General features: G+C 47.2%; 1 protein-coding gene across 1 annotated transcript in view; it reads right to left on the minus strand.

Annotated features, from left to right (window-relative positions):
- Window positions 1-15035, minus strand: part of LOC138258841 (mitogen-activated protein kinase 14A-like) — a 157936-nt gene that overhangs the window by 19130 nt on the left and 123771 nt on the right. The window contains exon 11 of the mRNA XM_069206117.1: window positions 1623-1796. Within this exon, the coding sequence (XP_069062218.1) occupies window positions 1623-1796 (174 nt within the window). The remainder of the gene's footprint in view (window positions 1-1622; window positions 1797-15035) is intronic.

Below are 15035 nucleotides of genomic sequence, written 5' to 3' on the forward strand. Positions count from 1 at the left end.
AGCCACCTGTGGCGTGCGCGGTGGTGGTTGGATTGGCGTATAGTAATACGACTTTACGTTTTGAAAAAAACATAGAAATTCACTGAAAAGAACAAAGGTTACAGGGACATTATAGATAGGAAATAGAATTTAAAAAAAAACAAACATAGAAATCCACTGAAAAAAACAAAGGTTGCAGGGACGTTATAGTTAGGCTCACGTTTTAGATGTACCAAACCATAGAAGGAAATTCACCTGTAATAGTTATAGTTATCTCAAGTAACTATAATTCGTGCCCTAAGGTAACTTAAACTCACACCCTCACCATGCACTGCTAATTACCCCACAAACTATAGCACTCATGAAATCTTTGATAATATCAATTTAATATTTGCAGTAACATTTTTGACAAAAAAAACTGCATGGTGGCGGTGTGAGTTATAGTTACCTTATGGTACGAGTTATAGTTATTTGAGATAACTATAACAGGTGTATTTTTATGGTTTGGTACGTTTCAAATGTGATGCTAACTATAACGTCTCTGTAACCTTTAGTTTTTTAAGTGAATATGTATATATACACATATATAGTAAACACATAGGCCCTCATTCGGACCTTGGCGGGCGGCGGAGGCTGCCCGCCAAAGTCCCGCCGTCAGGTTACCGTTCCGCGGTCGAAAGACCGCGGCGGTAATTCTGACTTTCCCGCTGGGCTGGCGGGCGGCCGCCTTCAGGCCGCCCGCCAGCCCAGCGGGAAAGAGGCATCCACGATGAAGCCGGCTCGGAATCGAGCCGGCGGAGTGGAAGCTGTGCGACGGGTGCAGTTGCACCCGTCGCGTATTTCACTGTCTGCGCAGCAGACAGTGAAATACATTTAGGGGCCCTCTTATGGGGGCCCCTGCAGTGCCCATGCCAGTGGCATGGGCACTGCAGGGGCCCCCAGGGGCCCCGCGACCCCCCCTACCGCCATCCGGTTCCCGGCGGGAGAACCGCCGGGAACTGGATGGCGGTAGGGGGGGTCGGAATCCCCTCGGCGGCGCAGCTAGCTGCGCCGCCTTGGAGGATTCCAATGGGCGGCGGTACACTGGCGGGAGCCCGCCAGTGTTGCCAGTCCGACCGCGGCTTTACCGCCGCGGTCGGAATGCCCATTGGAGCACCGCCAGCCTGTCGGCGGTGCTCCCGCGGTCCTCCAACCCGGCGGTCATGGACCGCCAGGGTTGGAATGACCACCATAATGCTGTCGTATAGGAATATTTCATGTAATGAATAAAATGAATGTTACATTAATTCTAGTTGAATGATTTTGCTTGTGTCCAAAGTCATATAGATTACTTTTTAAACATAGGCCATGGAATGTACAGGAAATAATATATTTCATTAAAGCTGGAATTCTAGACTATATACTCAGTGGTGATGAAATGACTACTGAACCCTCCCGACTTGAAGAGTTGTTGAAAAAAGTTAGTTCCCTAGTATGTTATGGTGTACTTCAATGGCTTGATCCTGCTTGGCATGTAAATTGTTTGAGGACCATTGCCCATCCTGGTTGCACAAATGATTAAAGCTGGGGGTGAGATGAACCTGCCCATCTGCTCCCTTCTCAAGCTTAATTAGCATTATTTCCACCTGTTGCTCAATACTTACTTTTCCATTCCTCTACAGATAAGTCCAAATTCTCAAAGGAGTCATCGTAGGGTTCTGCAGGAGGATCCGGATCCGAGTCGTGATATTCTACTAGGTAGGGATGTAACAGAGCATCCTTGGCCGTTATCCTTTCTTCGGGATCCAGGAGCAGCATCTTTTCCAACAAATCGATCTCTGGTTGTCAAAAAAAGAAAACAGATCAAGAGCTTCAGTAAACCTTTGAAGAAACTGTGACCATCTGAAAGACTATTTCACTTTCAAACAAAGCAAAATGTACTTTTTTACTCAAGGTATTTATTTGTAGAATGACTTAAAACCACCCAACACCCAATCCCTGTCCCTGTCCCAGAAATGGGCCTGGATGATGGCTCTGACACAGTTGAGGGAGGTATTACTGATGCACACATTTAAAGAAGATGATGATGGTTTATTTTCTGAAGGGGTATGTTATGTATGGTTCTTGCAGTTCATTCTACTTCCCCATTTTTGGCAATGAGAACTTTGGACTCAACAGGTTCAAGGTCCTCAAAGTCACAAACAAAGGACATGACCCATGATGCTTCTTTCAATGACTAGGTGTGACCAATGCTTTAAAAAGAAATATAGAAGGGCAGGTACTCATTAACTAGAGTACCTATTTGCTCGAGAGAAGTGCAGGGACTCTCCCATTAAAAGTATTTCAGCAGTGCTGAGAGGTGCCGGTACTCTCCCATTAAATGTATTGCAGCAGTACTGAATAGTGCATGTACTCTCCCATTAAATGTATTTTAGCAGTGCGGAGAGGTGCAGGTACTCTCCCATTAAATATATTTCAGCAGTGCTGAGAGGTGCTGGTTCTCTCATTAAATGTACTGCAGCAGTGCTGAGAGGTTCCAGTACTCTCCCATTAAATGTAATTCAGCAGTGCTGAGGTTGAGTTAGTTCCATTATCTCTGAGTACCAGGTTTGTCTAGCACACTGTGGTCCAATTACACTTCAGGTCATGTGACTCCTCTTGCATTTGTTGATCCCTTGCAACAGTGGAATTGGAGGAAAAGTGTATGCAAATGTCTCTGACCAGTTTCAAGAAAGGGCATTCCCCGGTGACCGAAGTTGTGGCTGTTGGGAGCAAAGTACTGGCGTTTCATGTTCTGTGGAGTTGCAAACAGATCTAACGGTGGTGTACCCCACTTCTGAAAGAGCCTTTCTACTACCCTCTGGTTCAGCTCTCATTCGTCGGAGCGAGAAGCCTGCCTGCTCAGTCTGTCTACTTCGACACTGTCCTTCCCTGGTAGATGTATCGCTTGAATCTCTGTGTTTCTTTGTAGTGCCCATTCCCAGAGTTGCTGAGCTAGCCTTGACAGGCGTGGTGATTGAGTCCCTCACTGTTTGTTGATGTAAAACATTATTCTATTGTCTGTCTGAATCAATATTGTCCTCCCCCAAAGCTACTTTTGAAAGCCTCAGGGCTAGAAAGACTGTCTCCGTTGCTTGTGACCATTGATTTTGAAGCCACTCCTCGATTGATCTCATGTGAAGTCTTTCATATGGGATTAAGGAATGGATGATGCCCTCTTTCCTAATAGTTTCCCGAGTGTCCTCACTGTCAGGACTTGCCCCTTGCTGTAACAGAGAGTCTCTCAGAGAGTCTCTCCCAGATGGGATTGTGTTCTTTTCTTGTTGGGAAATGCTTTCCCTTGAATTGAGTTTATCCTTGCTCCCAAGAAAATCTTTTCCTATTTCCGGCTATGGAGAGGAATTTTCTATGTTCAACAAGAAACCTAATTTGTACAGTGTCTTCATCATTATTTGAATATCCTGCTTGCATTTTTGGTAAAGGTTTGTTCTTACTAACTATCATTGAGGTATGGATACAAATGTATGCCCTTTCTTCTGAGGTGTGATACTACTTCTGCAAGATAGTTTGGGAACTCTCTTGGTGTTGATTTTGTTCCGAATGCTGGTACTGTGAATTGATAGTGTCTTCCATTTACCAAAAACCTTGGGTACCTTTTGTGTCTTGCATTCATTGGAATGTGCAAGTAGGCATCCTTTCAATTCTATAGTTGCCGTCAATCAATCAGGAATTTGTAAAGCGCACTACTCACCCATGAGGGTCTCAATCCCATCCCGTTTTTGCAACTTTGATATGACTTCCTGTAAAGTTGTCATTATGAAAGTTTTTATAAATTTGTTGATGAACCTTAGGTCAAGAGTTGGATGCAGCGACCTGTCTACCTTTGGTATTAGGAAATATGTTGAGTACTTTCTCTTATTGATTTCTTGCTTTGGGACCCGTTCTGTTGCTTGCTTGTCCAGTAACTCCTTGACCTCTTTGACGAGTCGAGGTGTCTCCTCTTTTAAGTTGATCTTTTTCTTTGGTCCCCTTGTTGGCAGGAATTTGATTCGTTCTATGGAATATCTGAATTGAATTGCGTTTATGATCCATTTGTCTGACGTTGTCTTCCTCCGTTCTTGGAGAATGTTTTTTAATCTTCTAATCTGTGTTGGAGATTTGATTGATTGGTCTTTCCTCTCACCGATGTTATTTGTGAGGGTCATAGTTGTTGTGCTTTCACTTACTTGAGGGGGTTGAGCCTCCTCTGCTTGGGCGTCCCCTCCCTCTGGCTCTTCCTCGAAAGGAATTGCGTCCCTGCTGCTGATGCTGCCAGTTTTCCTGTGTTCTAGCGGTTTGGTTGCCGCTCTGGAAGCCTTGGTGTGAACTCCTGGATGGAAGCTATCTCTGGAGACTGGCCTTCGTGCAGGCAATGTGCTTCTTTGTATCCCACCCAAAACTGCAGTGCACCCACGGACTTTGCTGTTTCATTGTCCTTTTTTAACTGGTTGAGACCTCCATTCACTGAGTTTCCAAACAACTCTTGTCCGTTGAATGGGGTGTTTATGATGTTAGCTTGGACTTCTGGTTTGAACCCTAAAATCCTCAACCAAGTGTGGCGCCTCAGAGTGACGCCCATCATCATGTGGTGGCTTGATGTGTGTGCCGCATCTCAGCATATTTTAAGCATGTATTTGCAATGTTTTTTGCACTTTCGGCCAGATGCGCTGTCCTCCTCTTGTACCGCTCAGGGAGATGTTTCTTAAGTTCGTCGATCTCCTCCAATGCAGATGAGTGTGTTTATTAAGTAGTGCACTTGAGTTTGCAATAGAACACTGGCTTGCTGCACTCGCTGAATCCTGCATCCCAAGAGTTCTATTTTCGTCCTCTCCTTTTCTGGGGGAGGTCCCGAGGTTGAGGGGATGCTGGCCCTCTTCCCTGTAATAGAAGTGATTATGGAGTCCGCGGGGACAGTGCCTTTCATATAAGCAGGATCCTTAGAGGAATACTTATATTTCTCCTCAGCCCTTGGAGTGACTGCTCTACAAGTGGCTGGCTCTTTAAAAGCTTCCCTCCCATGGTCGAGGATGCTTGGGAGCATCAGTAAAAACTGGCTTCTTGCCTGACGTGGCAGCAGTGTTTCTAATAGGAAACATGACTGTGGTTTATCCTCTTCTAGCTCTACATTAAACTTATCAGCTTTGTTTTTAATTACCAGCTTGTACATACCAATATCACCTGGAGGTGAGGATTTGGATGGATAATCGTCTACTCCCTCTTTGGGGGAGTCTGCCTGTATGTCTTCCCATTGAGGTTCAACGTATTCTACTTCCTCTGAAGCCTGATACATCCCAGTTTGGTCTTCTTTCTCTCTGTAAAAGAGCTCTTCCTCCTCTTCTTGAGGCTCAGGTGTGAGTGGAGGTTGAATTTCTTCTACTTCCATCTCCGATGTCTCCTTTGTCGACAACACCTTCTGTGGGATCCTGAATCTGTTCAGACGTTCATGGAATTCTTTTTTCTTTTGAAGAAACACTGACCTCTCAGCTTCAAGTCGTTTCCTTTCCTTTTTGATTTTGGTGGCCCATTCTTGGGGGTCAGAACTCAAGGGTTTCCTCTTCGACTCGGACATCGAGCTTTGATGTGCAACTCTTGAATGATTTGATTTCGATGTCAATGCTTCCTGTACCCTTTTGTCCTTAGATGAACTGGTTTTTTTCTGAGTTTTCCTTCCACTGGAAGCCCCCTTGAGGGCATGGTGATACTCCTTTTCTCGGGGCGTGCCTGCGACCGGTGAGTGTTTCGACGCCGACCTTCCCTTCATTGTCCACGAGTCCTGTTTTTTCAACTCAGGTGTTTCAGGGGAGGTTTTAGTTTCCCTTACCTCCGATTTTCAGCTCTTCATGGTGTGACGGGCCATTCTTTGCTGCACTTTAACCCTCATGATTTTTGGCACAAACATGCAACAGGCACTGCACTCCTGCTCTGGTGGTCAGCTGGAAGACAGAGGTTACACACCAGATGATTATCCTTTTAGGTGTACTTGTGGTGGCTATTTCTGCAAAACTGGAACTGTGTTTTTTCCATTACTCTGAACAGGGGACTCCCTGAACGGGCATTCTCAACAATCCGTCGAATAAAATTCTGAACTCTCTCTTACTTCATTCATCGGCAGTCAGACCCTGTTGACAATGTCCCTTGATTAAGATGACGTTCTCGATGAAATCTTCTGAAATCTTTCAATGCTTTTCCTTGTGTTGGAGACGTCTCTGCAAAGATCCAGACCCAACAGCGGAAAAAAAGAATCTGAAGATGGCCCCTAAAGGTGGTAACATCTGGGGGAAGTGAGACAATGTCAGACCAAATGGAGGTTCAGTCGACGCCCATCAACAAACAAAAAACAGAGAGTGGAAGGATTAAAACATTGGTGAAACAGTAGAGAATTCCAGACCCAGCCACTTGATGGTGGAATAATGCACAGCATTTGAATCCAGAAAAGATTCACACTGCAAAACCACAGTGTGCTTGTGGCCACCGGCCCATGGTTTCACCGCGTATGGAATGCCGGAGTCTACAACAGTCATCATGAGAAGGTTTCAATGTAATTAGTGAGTGATCGGCTTTGTGACAATCAGAAAAGGGTGATATTGAACATCTATAGATGCCTGTGAGAAAGTAGCCTGTTTCTAGCCTTGTTACCCCCACTTTTGGCCTGTTTGTGAGTGTATGCCAGGGTGTTTTCACTGTCTCACTGGGATCCTGCTAGCCAGGGCCCAGTGCTCATAGTGAAAAGCCTATGTTTTCAGTATGTTTGTTATGTCTCACTGGGACCCTGCTAGTCAGGACCCCAGTGCTCATAAGTTTGTGGCCTATATGTGTGTGTTCCCTGTGTGGTGCCTAACTGTCTCACTGAGGCTCTGCTAACCAGAACCTCAGTGGTTATGCTCTCTCATTTCTTTCCAAATTGTCACTAACAGGCTAGTGACCATTTTTATAAATTTACATTGGCTTACTGGAACACCCTTATAATTCCCTAGTATATGGTACTGAGGTACCCAGGGTATTGGGGTTCCAGGAGATCCCTATGGGCTGCAGCATTTCTTTTGCCACCCACAGGGAGCTCTGACAATTCTTACACAGGCCTGCGACCACGTTATTTCACAGCCATTTTACACTGCACTTAAGTAACTTATAAGTCACCTATATGTCTAACCTTTACCTGGTAAAGGTTAGGTGCAAAGTTACTTAGTGTGAGGGCACCCTGGCACTAGCCAAGGTGCCCCCACATTGTTCAGAGCCAATTCCCTGAACTTTGTGAGTGCGGGGACACCATTACACGCGTGCACTACATATAGGTCACTACCTATATGTAGCTTCACAATGGTAACTCCGAATATGGCCATATAACATGTCTATGATCATGGAATTGCCCCCTCTATACCATCCTGGCATAGTTGGCACAATCCCATGATCCCAGTGGTCTGTAGCACAGACCCTGGTACTGCCAAACTGCCCTTCCTGGGGTTTCACTGCAGCTGCTGCTGCTGCCAGCCCCTCAGACAGGCAGCTGCCCTCCTGGGGTCCAGCCAGGCCTGGCCCAGGATGGCAGAACAAAGGACTTCCTCTGAGAGAGGGTGTTACACCCTCTCCCTTTGGAAAATGGTGTGAAGGCAGGGGAGGAGTAGCCTCCCCCAGCCTCTGGAAATGCTTTGTTGGGCACAGAGGTGCCCAATTCTGCATAAGCCAGTCTACACCGGTTCAGGGACCCCTTAGCCCTGCTCTGGCGCGAAACTGGACAAAGGAAAGGGGAGTGACCACTCCCCTGACTTGCACCTCCCCTGGGAGGTGTCCAGAGCTCCTCCAGTGTGCTCCAGACCTCTGCCATCTTGGAAACAGAGGTGCTGCTGGCACACTGGACTGCTCTGAGTGGCCAGTGCCACCAGGTGACGTCAGAGACTCCTTGTGATAGGCTCCTTCAGGTGTTGCTAGCCTATCCTCTCTCCTAGGTAGCCAAACCCTCTTTTCTGGCTATTTAGGGTCTCTGACTCTTGGGATTCCTTAGATAACGAATGCAAGAGCTCAGCCGAGTTCCTCTGCATCTCTCTCTTCACCTTCTGATAAGGAATCGACTGCTGACCGCGCTGCAAGCCTGCAAACCTGCAACATAGTAGCAAAGACGACTACTGCAACTCTGTAACGCTGATCCTGCCGCCTTCTCGACTGTTTTCCTGCTTGTGCATGCTGTGGGGGTAGTCTGCCTCCCCTCTGCACCAGAAGCTCCGAAGAAATCTCCCGTGGGTCGACGGAATCTTCCCCCTGCAACCGCAGGCACCAAAAAGCTGCATTACCGGTCTCTTGGGTCTCCTCTCAGCACGACGAGCGAGGTCCCTCGAATCCAGCAACTCTGTCCAAGTGACCCCCACAGTCCAGTGACTCTTCAGTCCAAGTTTGGTGGAGGTAAGTCCTTGCCTCACCTCGCTGGGCTGCATTGCTGGGAACCGCGACTTTTGCAGCTACCCTGGCCTCCGTGCACTTCCGGTGGAAATCCTTTGTGCACAGTCCAGCCTGGGTCCACGGCACTCTAACCTGCATTGCACGACCTCCTAAGTTGTTCTCCGGCGACGTGGGACTTCTTTGTGCGACTTCGGGTGAGCACCATTTCACGCATCCTCGTAGTGCCTGTTTCTGGCACTTCTCCGGATGCTACCTGCTGCTGAGAGGGCTCCTTGTCTTGCTCGACGTCCCCTCTCTCTCCTGGTCCAATTTGCGACCTCCTGGTCCCTCCAGGGCCACAGCAGCGTCCAAAAACGCTAACCGCACGATTTGCAGCTAGCAAGGCTTGTTGGCGTTCTTTCGGCAGGAAAACACTTCTGCACAACTCTCCACGGCGAGAGGGATCCGTCCACCAAAGGGTAAGTCTCTAGCCCTTTTCGTTCCTGCAGAAACCTCAGCTTCTTCTGTCCAGTAGAAGCTTCTTTGCACCCGCAGCTGGCATTTCCTGGGCATCTGCCCATCTCCGACTTGCTTGTGACTTTTGGACTTGGTCCCCTTGTTCCACAGGTACCCCAGATTGGAAATCCAGCGTTGTTGCATTGTTGGTTTGTGTCTTTCCTGCCTTATTCCTCTAACACGACTTCTTTGTCTTTAGGGGAACTTTAGTGCACTTTGCACTCACTTTTCAGGGTCTTGGGGAGGGCTAATTTTCTAACTCTCACTATTTTCTAATAGTCCCAGCGACCCTCTACAAGGTCACATAGGTTTGGGGTCCATTCGTGGTTCACATTCCACTTTTGGAGTATATGGTTTGTGTTGCCCCTATCCCTATGTGTCCCCATTGCATCCTATTGTAACTATACATTGTTTGCACTGTTTTCTAAGACTATACTGCATATTTCTGGTATTGTGTATATATATCTTGTGTATATTTCCTATCCTCTCACTGAGGGTACACTCTGAGATACTTTGGCATATTGTCATAAAAATAAAGTAACTTTATTTTTAGTATAACTGTGTATTGTGTTTTCTTATGATATTGTGCATATGACACTAAGTGGTACTGTAGTAGCTTCACACGTCTCCTAGTTCAGCCTAAGCTGCTCTGCTAAGCTACCATTATCTATCAGCCTAAGCTGCTAGACACCCTATACACTAATAAGGGATAACTGGGCCTGGTGCAAGGTGCAAGTACCCCTTGGTACTCACTACAAGCCAGTCCAGCCTCCTACACTGGTTGTGCAGCGGTGGGATAAGTGCTTTGAGACTACTTACCACTCTTGTCATTGTACTTTTCATAAGAGAAAAATATACAAAACAAGTTCAGTGTATATACACATTGCCAAAAAGTTTTGCATTTCCTTTTTTCACTCTTTTCTAAGTGCTGAAAAGTACTTCTAACTTTCTAAAAAAGTTCTAAAAAGTTTTAAAAGTTTTTTTTCTCAGACTTTCTAAAAGCTCAGACAAACTTTTTCTCTTTTTCTATCACTTTAACTCTCTCTAAAAATGTCTGGCACAGGCCAAAATGTTGATCTGTCCAAACTTGCATATGATCACCTTAGCTGGAAAGGAGCAAGGAGTCTCTGCATAGAGAGAGGTTTGAGTGTAGGGAAGAATCCTTCCTTGGAATTGTTACTTAACATGCTTAGAGAACAAGATAAGGCAAGAAGTGCCCCATCTGTTGAAAAAGTAGCTAATGGTTCCCAATCTGATCCAGGGACTCCCCCAGGAAAAGATTCAGGAAAGAAACTTCCTAGCCTGCCCATTACTAGACAGTCTAGCATAGTTGGTAATGATGTTGGTTCACACCATACAAATAGTGTTGTCTCACATCATAGCAAAAGCATTTACTCACACCACAGTGGTACTGAGCTGTTAGGGTGTCCTCTGTAAGGGACAGGTCTCCTTCTGTCCATTCTCACCATACTTCTGTTTCAAGGCATGTCCCTCCCACCCACCCTGATGACAGATTGTTAGAAAGGGAGCTCAATAGATTGAGAGTGGAACAAACCAGACTGAAGTTCAAGAAGCAACAGCTGGATTTGGATAGACAGACTTTAGAAGTAGAGAAGGAGAGACAGAAACTGGGTTTAGAAACCCATGGTGGCAGCAGCAGTATTCCCCATAGTCATCCTGCAAAAGAGCATGATTCCAGGAATCTGCACAAGATAGTTCCCCCTTATTAGGAGGGGGATGACATTAACAAGTGGTTTGCTGCACTTGAGAGGGCCTGTGCTGTACAGGATGTCCCTCAAAGGCAGTGGGCTGCTATCCTATGGCTATCATTTAGTGGAAAAGGTAGGGATAGGCTCCTTACTGTAAAAGAAAATGAAGCTAATGATTACAAAGTTCTTAAGAATGCACTCCTGGATGGTTATGGCTTAACCACTGAACAATACAGGATAAAGTTCATAGAGACCAAAAAGGAGTCTTCACAAGACTGGGTTGATTTCATTGACCAGGCAGTGAAGGCCTTGGAGGGGTGGTTACATGGCAGTAAAGTTACTGATTATGACAGCCTGTATAACTTGATCCTGAGAGAGCATATTCTTAATAATTGTGTGTCTGATTTGTTGCACCAGTACTTGGTGGACTCTGATCTGACCTCTCCCCAAGAATTGGGAAAGAAGGCAGACAAATGGGTCAGACCAAGGGTGAACAGAAAAGTTCATACAGGGGGTGACAAAGAGAACATTAAGAAGAAAGATGGTGAAAAATCTCAAGATAAGCATGGGGATAAGGGTAAAACCAAAGATCCCACTTCAAATCTTAAACACTCTTCAGTGGGTGGGGATAAAACAAATTCTTCCTCTTCTTCTCAACCTACACAATTTAAAAAGCCTTGGTGCTTTGTGTGTAAAAATAGAGGCCATAGGCCAGGGGATAAGTCCTGTCCAGGTAAACCCCCTGAGCCTACCACCACTAATACATCAAGCTCTAGTGCCCCTAGCAGTAGTGGTACTAGTGGTGGGACTGCTGGCAACAGTCAAGTTAAGGGTGTAGTTGGGTTCACTTATGGGTCCATAGTAGAAACTGGGGTAGTCAGTCCCAAGACAGTTTCTGTCACACCTAGTGGCATTGGCCTTGCCACACTGGCTGCTTGTCCCCTTACAATGGATAAGTACAGGCAGACAGTTTCAATAAATGGTGTTGAGGCCTTGGCCTACAGGGACACAGGTGCCAGTATCACTTTGGTGACTGAAAACCTAGTGCACCCTGATCAACACATCATTGGACAACAGTTTAAGATTATTGATGTCCATAACTCCACTAAGTTTCTTCCCTTAGCTATAATTCAGTTTAGTTGGGGTGGAGTTACTGGCCCTAAGCAGGTGGTGGTATCACCTAGCTTACCTGTAGACTGTCTCTTAGGTAATGACCTAGAGGCCTCAGGTTGGGCTGATGTAGAGTTTTATGCCCATGCAGCCATGCTAGGCATCCCAGAGGAATTGTTCCCTCTCATTTCTACAGAAATGAAAAAGCAAAGGAGAAAAGGCCTGAAAACTCAGGATCCCTCTCCATCAACAGGTAAAAAGGGTATCACAGTATCCCCTAACCACCCTACCATTCAGGATACCATTCCTGTGGTGGGAGAAACCTCTCCTGGGGTGGCATCTGTTCCAAGGGAATCATCAGCTGGCAAAGCTGGACTCCCTGAGGTAGAAGTACCTCTCTGTGGGATAACTAACATTGGTGAAAAAAAAGAACACCATTTTAGTTAACATGGAGCATCCCTCCAACCCTCCCAGAGAAACTTTAGTGCAGAAACCCTGCACTGCCTCACAACACTTAGGACAGCCTCCCTGCCCTAGTGTGGAGCTCATAGGACAGCATCCCTGCCCTGCTCCAACTCAAGAGAAACAGCATCTCTGTTCTCTCTTCCAACCATATGGACAAAGTTTTTGCCCAGCTATGGCTTTTCTGAGACAGCATCCCTGTCTGGCATTTCCATCATTACAAATAGGTTCAGTGGACAATTCCCACTGCTCTAAACTAAAACTTACTGATAGAAACTCTGAAAATACATCTTCACATTGTTTCTTAGCTAAAAAACTTCAAACAGGGTGGTTTACATCCCCACAGGGAAGTAACCATATAGTGGATGATAAAGGGAGTAACCAGTCTATTGCAGAGCTACTCTCTACTTATCACCACTTAGACAATAAAGTCTCAACTGGCCAAGGTTAGCCTTATTGTCCTTCGTTTGGGGGGGGGGTTGTGTGAGAAGGTAGCCTCTTTCTAGCCTTGTTACCCCCACTTTTGGCCTGTTTGTGAGTGTATGTCAGGGTGTTTGTCACTGTCTCACTGGGATCCTGCTAGCCAGGGCCCAGTGCTCATAGTGAAAAGCCTATGTTTTCAGTATGTTTGTTATGTGTCACTGGGACCCTGCTAGTCAGGACCCCAGTGCTCATAAGTTTGTGGCCTATATGTGTGTGTTCCCTGTGTAGTGCCTAACTGTCTCACTGAGGCTCTGCTAACCAGAACCTCAGTGGTTATGCTCTCTCATTTCTTTCCAAATTGTCACTAACAGGCTAGTGACCATTTTTACCAATTTACATTGGCTTACTGGAACACCCTTATAATTCCCTAGTATATGGTACTGAGGTACCCAGGGTATTGGGGTTCCAGGAGATCCCTATGGGCTGCAGCATTTCTTTTGCCACCCATAGGGAGCTCTGACAATTCTTACACAGGCCTGCGACTGCAGCCTGAGTGAAATAACGTCCACGTTATTTCACAGCCATTTTACACTGCACTTAAGTAACTTATAAGTCACCTATATGTCTAACCTTTACCTGGTAAAGGTTAGGTGCAAAGTTACTTAGTGTGAGGGCACCCTGGCACTAGCCAAGGTGCCCCCACATTGTTCAGAGCCAATTCCCTGAACTTTGTGAGTGCGGGGACACCATTACACGCGTGCACTACATATAGGTCACTACCTATATGTAGCTTCACAATGGTAACTCCGAATATGGCCATGTAACATGTCTATGATCATGGAATTGCCCCCTCTATACCATCCTGGCATAGTTGGCACAATCCCATGATCCCAGTGGTCTGTAGCACAGACCCTGGTACTGCCAAACTGCCCTTCCTGGGGTTTCACTGCAGCTGCTGCTGCTGCCAGCCCCTCAGACAGGCAGCTGCCCTCCTGGGGTCCAGCCAGGCCTGGCCCAGGATGGCAGAACAAAGGACTTCCTCTGAGAGAGGGTGTTACACCCTCTCCCTTTGGAAAATGGTGTGAAGGCAGGGGAGGAGTAGCCTCCCCCAGCCTCTGGAAATGCTTTGTTGGGCACAGAGGCGCCCAATTCTGCATAAGCCAGTCTACACCGGTTCAGGGACCCCTTAGCCCTGCTCTGGCGCGAAACTGGACAAAGGAAAGGGGAGTGACCACTCCCCTGACCTGCACCTCCCCTGGGAGGTGTCCAGAGCTCCTCCAGTGTGCTCCAGACCTCTGCCATCTTGGAAACAGAGGTGCTGCTGGCACACTGGACTGCTCTGAGTGGCCAGTGCCACCAGGTGACGTCAGAGACTCCTTGTGATAGGCTCCTTCAGGTGTTGCTAGCCTATCCTCTCTCCTAAGTAGCCAAACCCTCTTTTCTGGCTATTTAGGGTCTCTGTCTCTTGGGATTCCTTAGATAACGAATGCAAGAGCTCAGCCGAGTTCCTCTGCATCTCTCTCTTCACCTTCTGCCAAGGAATCGACTGCTGACCGCGCTGGAAGCCTGCAAACCTGCAACATAGTAGCAAAGACGACTACTGCAACTCTGTAACGCTGATCCTGCCGCCTTCTCGACTGTTTTCCTGCTTGTGCATGCTGTGGGGGTAGTCTTCCTCCCCTCTGCACCAGAAGCTCCGAAGAAATCTCCCGTGGGTCGACGGAATCTTCCCCCTGCAACCGCAGGCACCAAAAAGCTGCATTACCGGTCCCATGGGTCTCCTCTCAGCATGACGAGCGAGGTCCCTCGAATCCAGCAACTCTGTCCAAGTGACCCCCACAGTCCAGTGACTCTTCAGTCCAAGTTTGGTGGAGGTAAGTCCTTGCCTCACCTCGCTGGGCTGCATTGCTGGGAACCGCGACTTTTGCACCTACTCCGGCCTCCGTGCACTTCCGGCGGAAATCCTTTGTACACAGTCCAGCCTGGGTCCACGGCACTCTAACCTGCATTGCACGACCTCCTAAGTTGTTCTCCGGCGACGTGGGACTTCTTTGTGCGACTTCGGGTGAGCACCGTTTCACGCATCCTTGTAGTGCCTGTTTCTGGCATTTTTCCGGGCGCTACCTGCTGCTGAGAGGGCTCCTTGTCTTGCTCGATGTCCCCTCTCTCTCCTGGTCCAATTTGCGACCTCCTGGTCCCTCCAGGGCCACAGCAGCGTCCAAAAACGCTAACCGCACGATTTGCAGCTAGCAAGGCTTGTTGGTGTTCTTTCGGCGGGAAAACACTTCTGCACGACTCTCCACGGCGAGAGGGATCCGTCGATCAAAGGGGAAGTCTCTAGCCCTTTTCGTTCCTGCAGAAACCGCAGCTTCTTCTGTCCAGTAGAAGCTTCTTTGCACCCGCAGCTGGCATTTCTGGCATCTGCCCATCTCCGACTTGCTTGTGACT

This window comes from Pleurodeles waltl, chromosome 9, assembly GCF_031143425.1.
Source record: "Pleurodeles waltl isolate 20211129_DDA chromosome 9, aPleWal1.hap1.20221129, whole genome shotgun sequence".
Lineage (NCBI taxonomy): Eukaryota > Metazoa > Chordata > Amphibia > Caudata > Salamandridae > Pleurodeles > Pleurodeles waltl.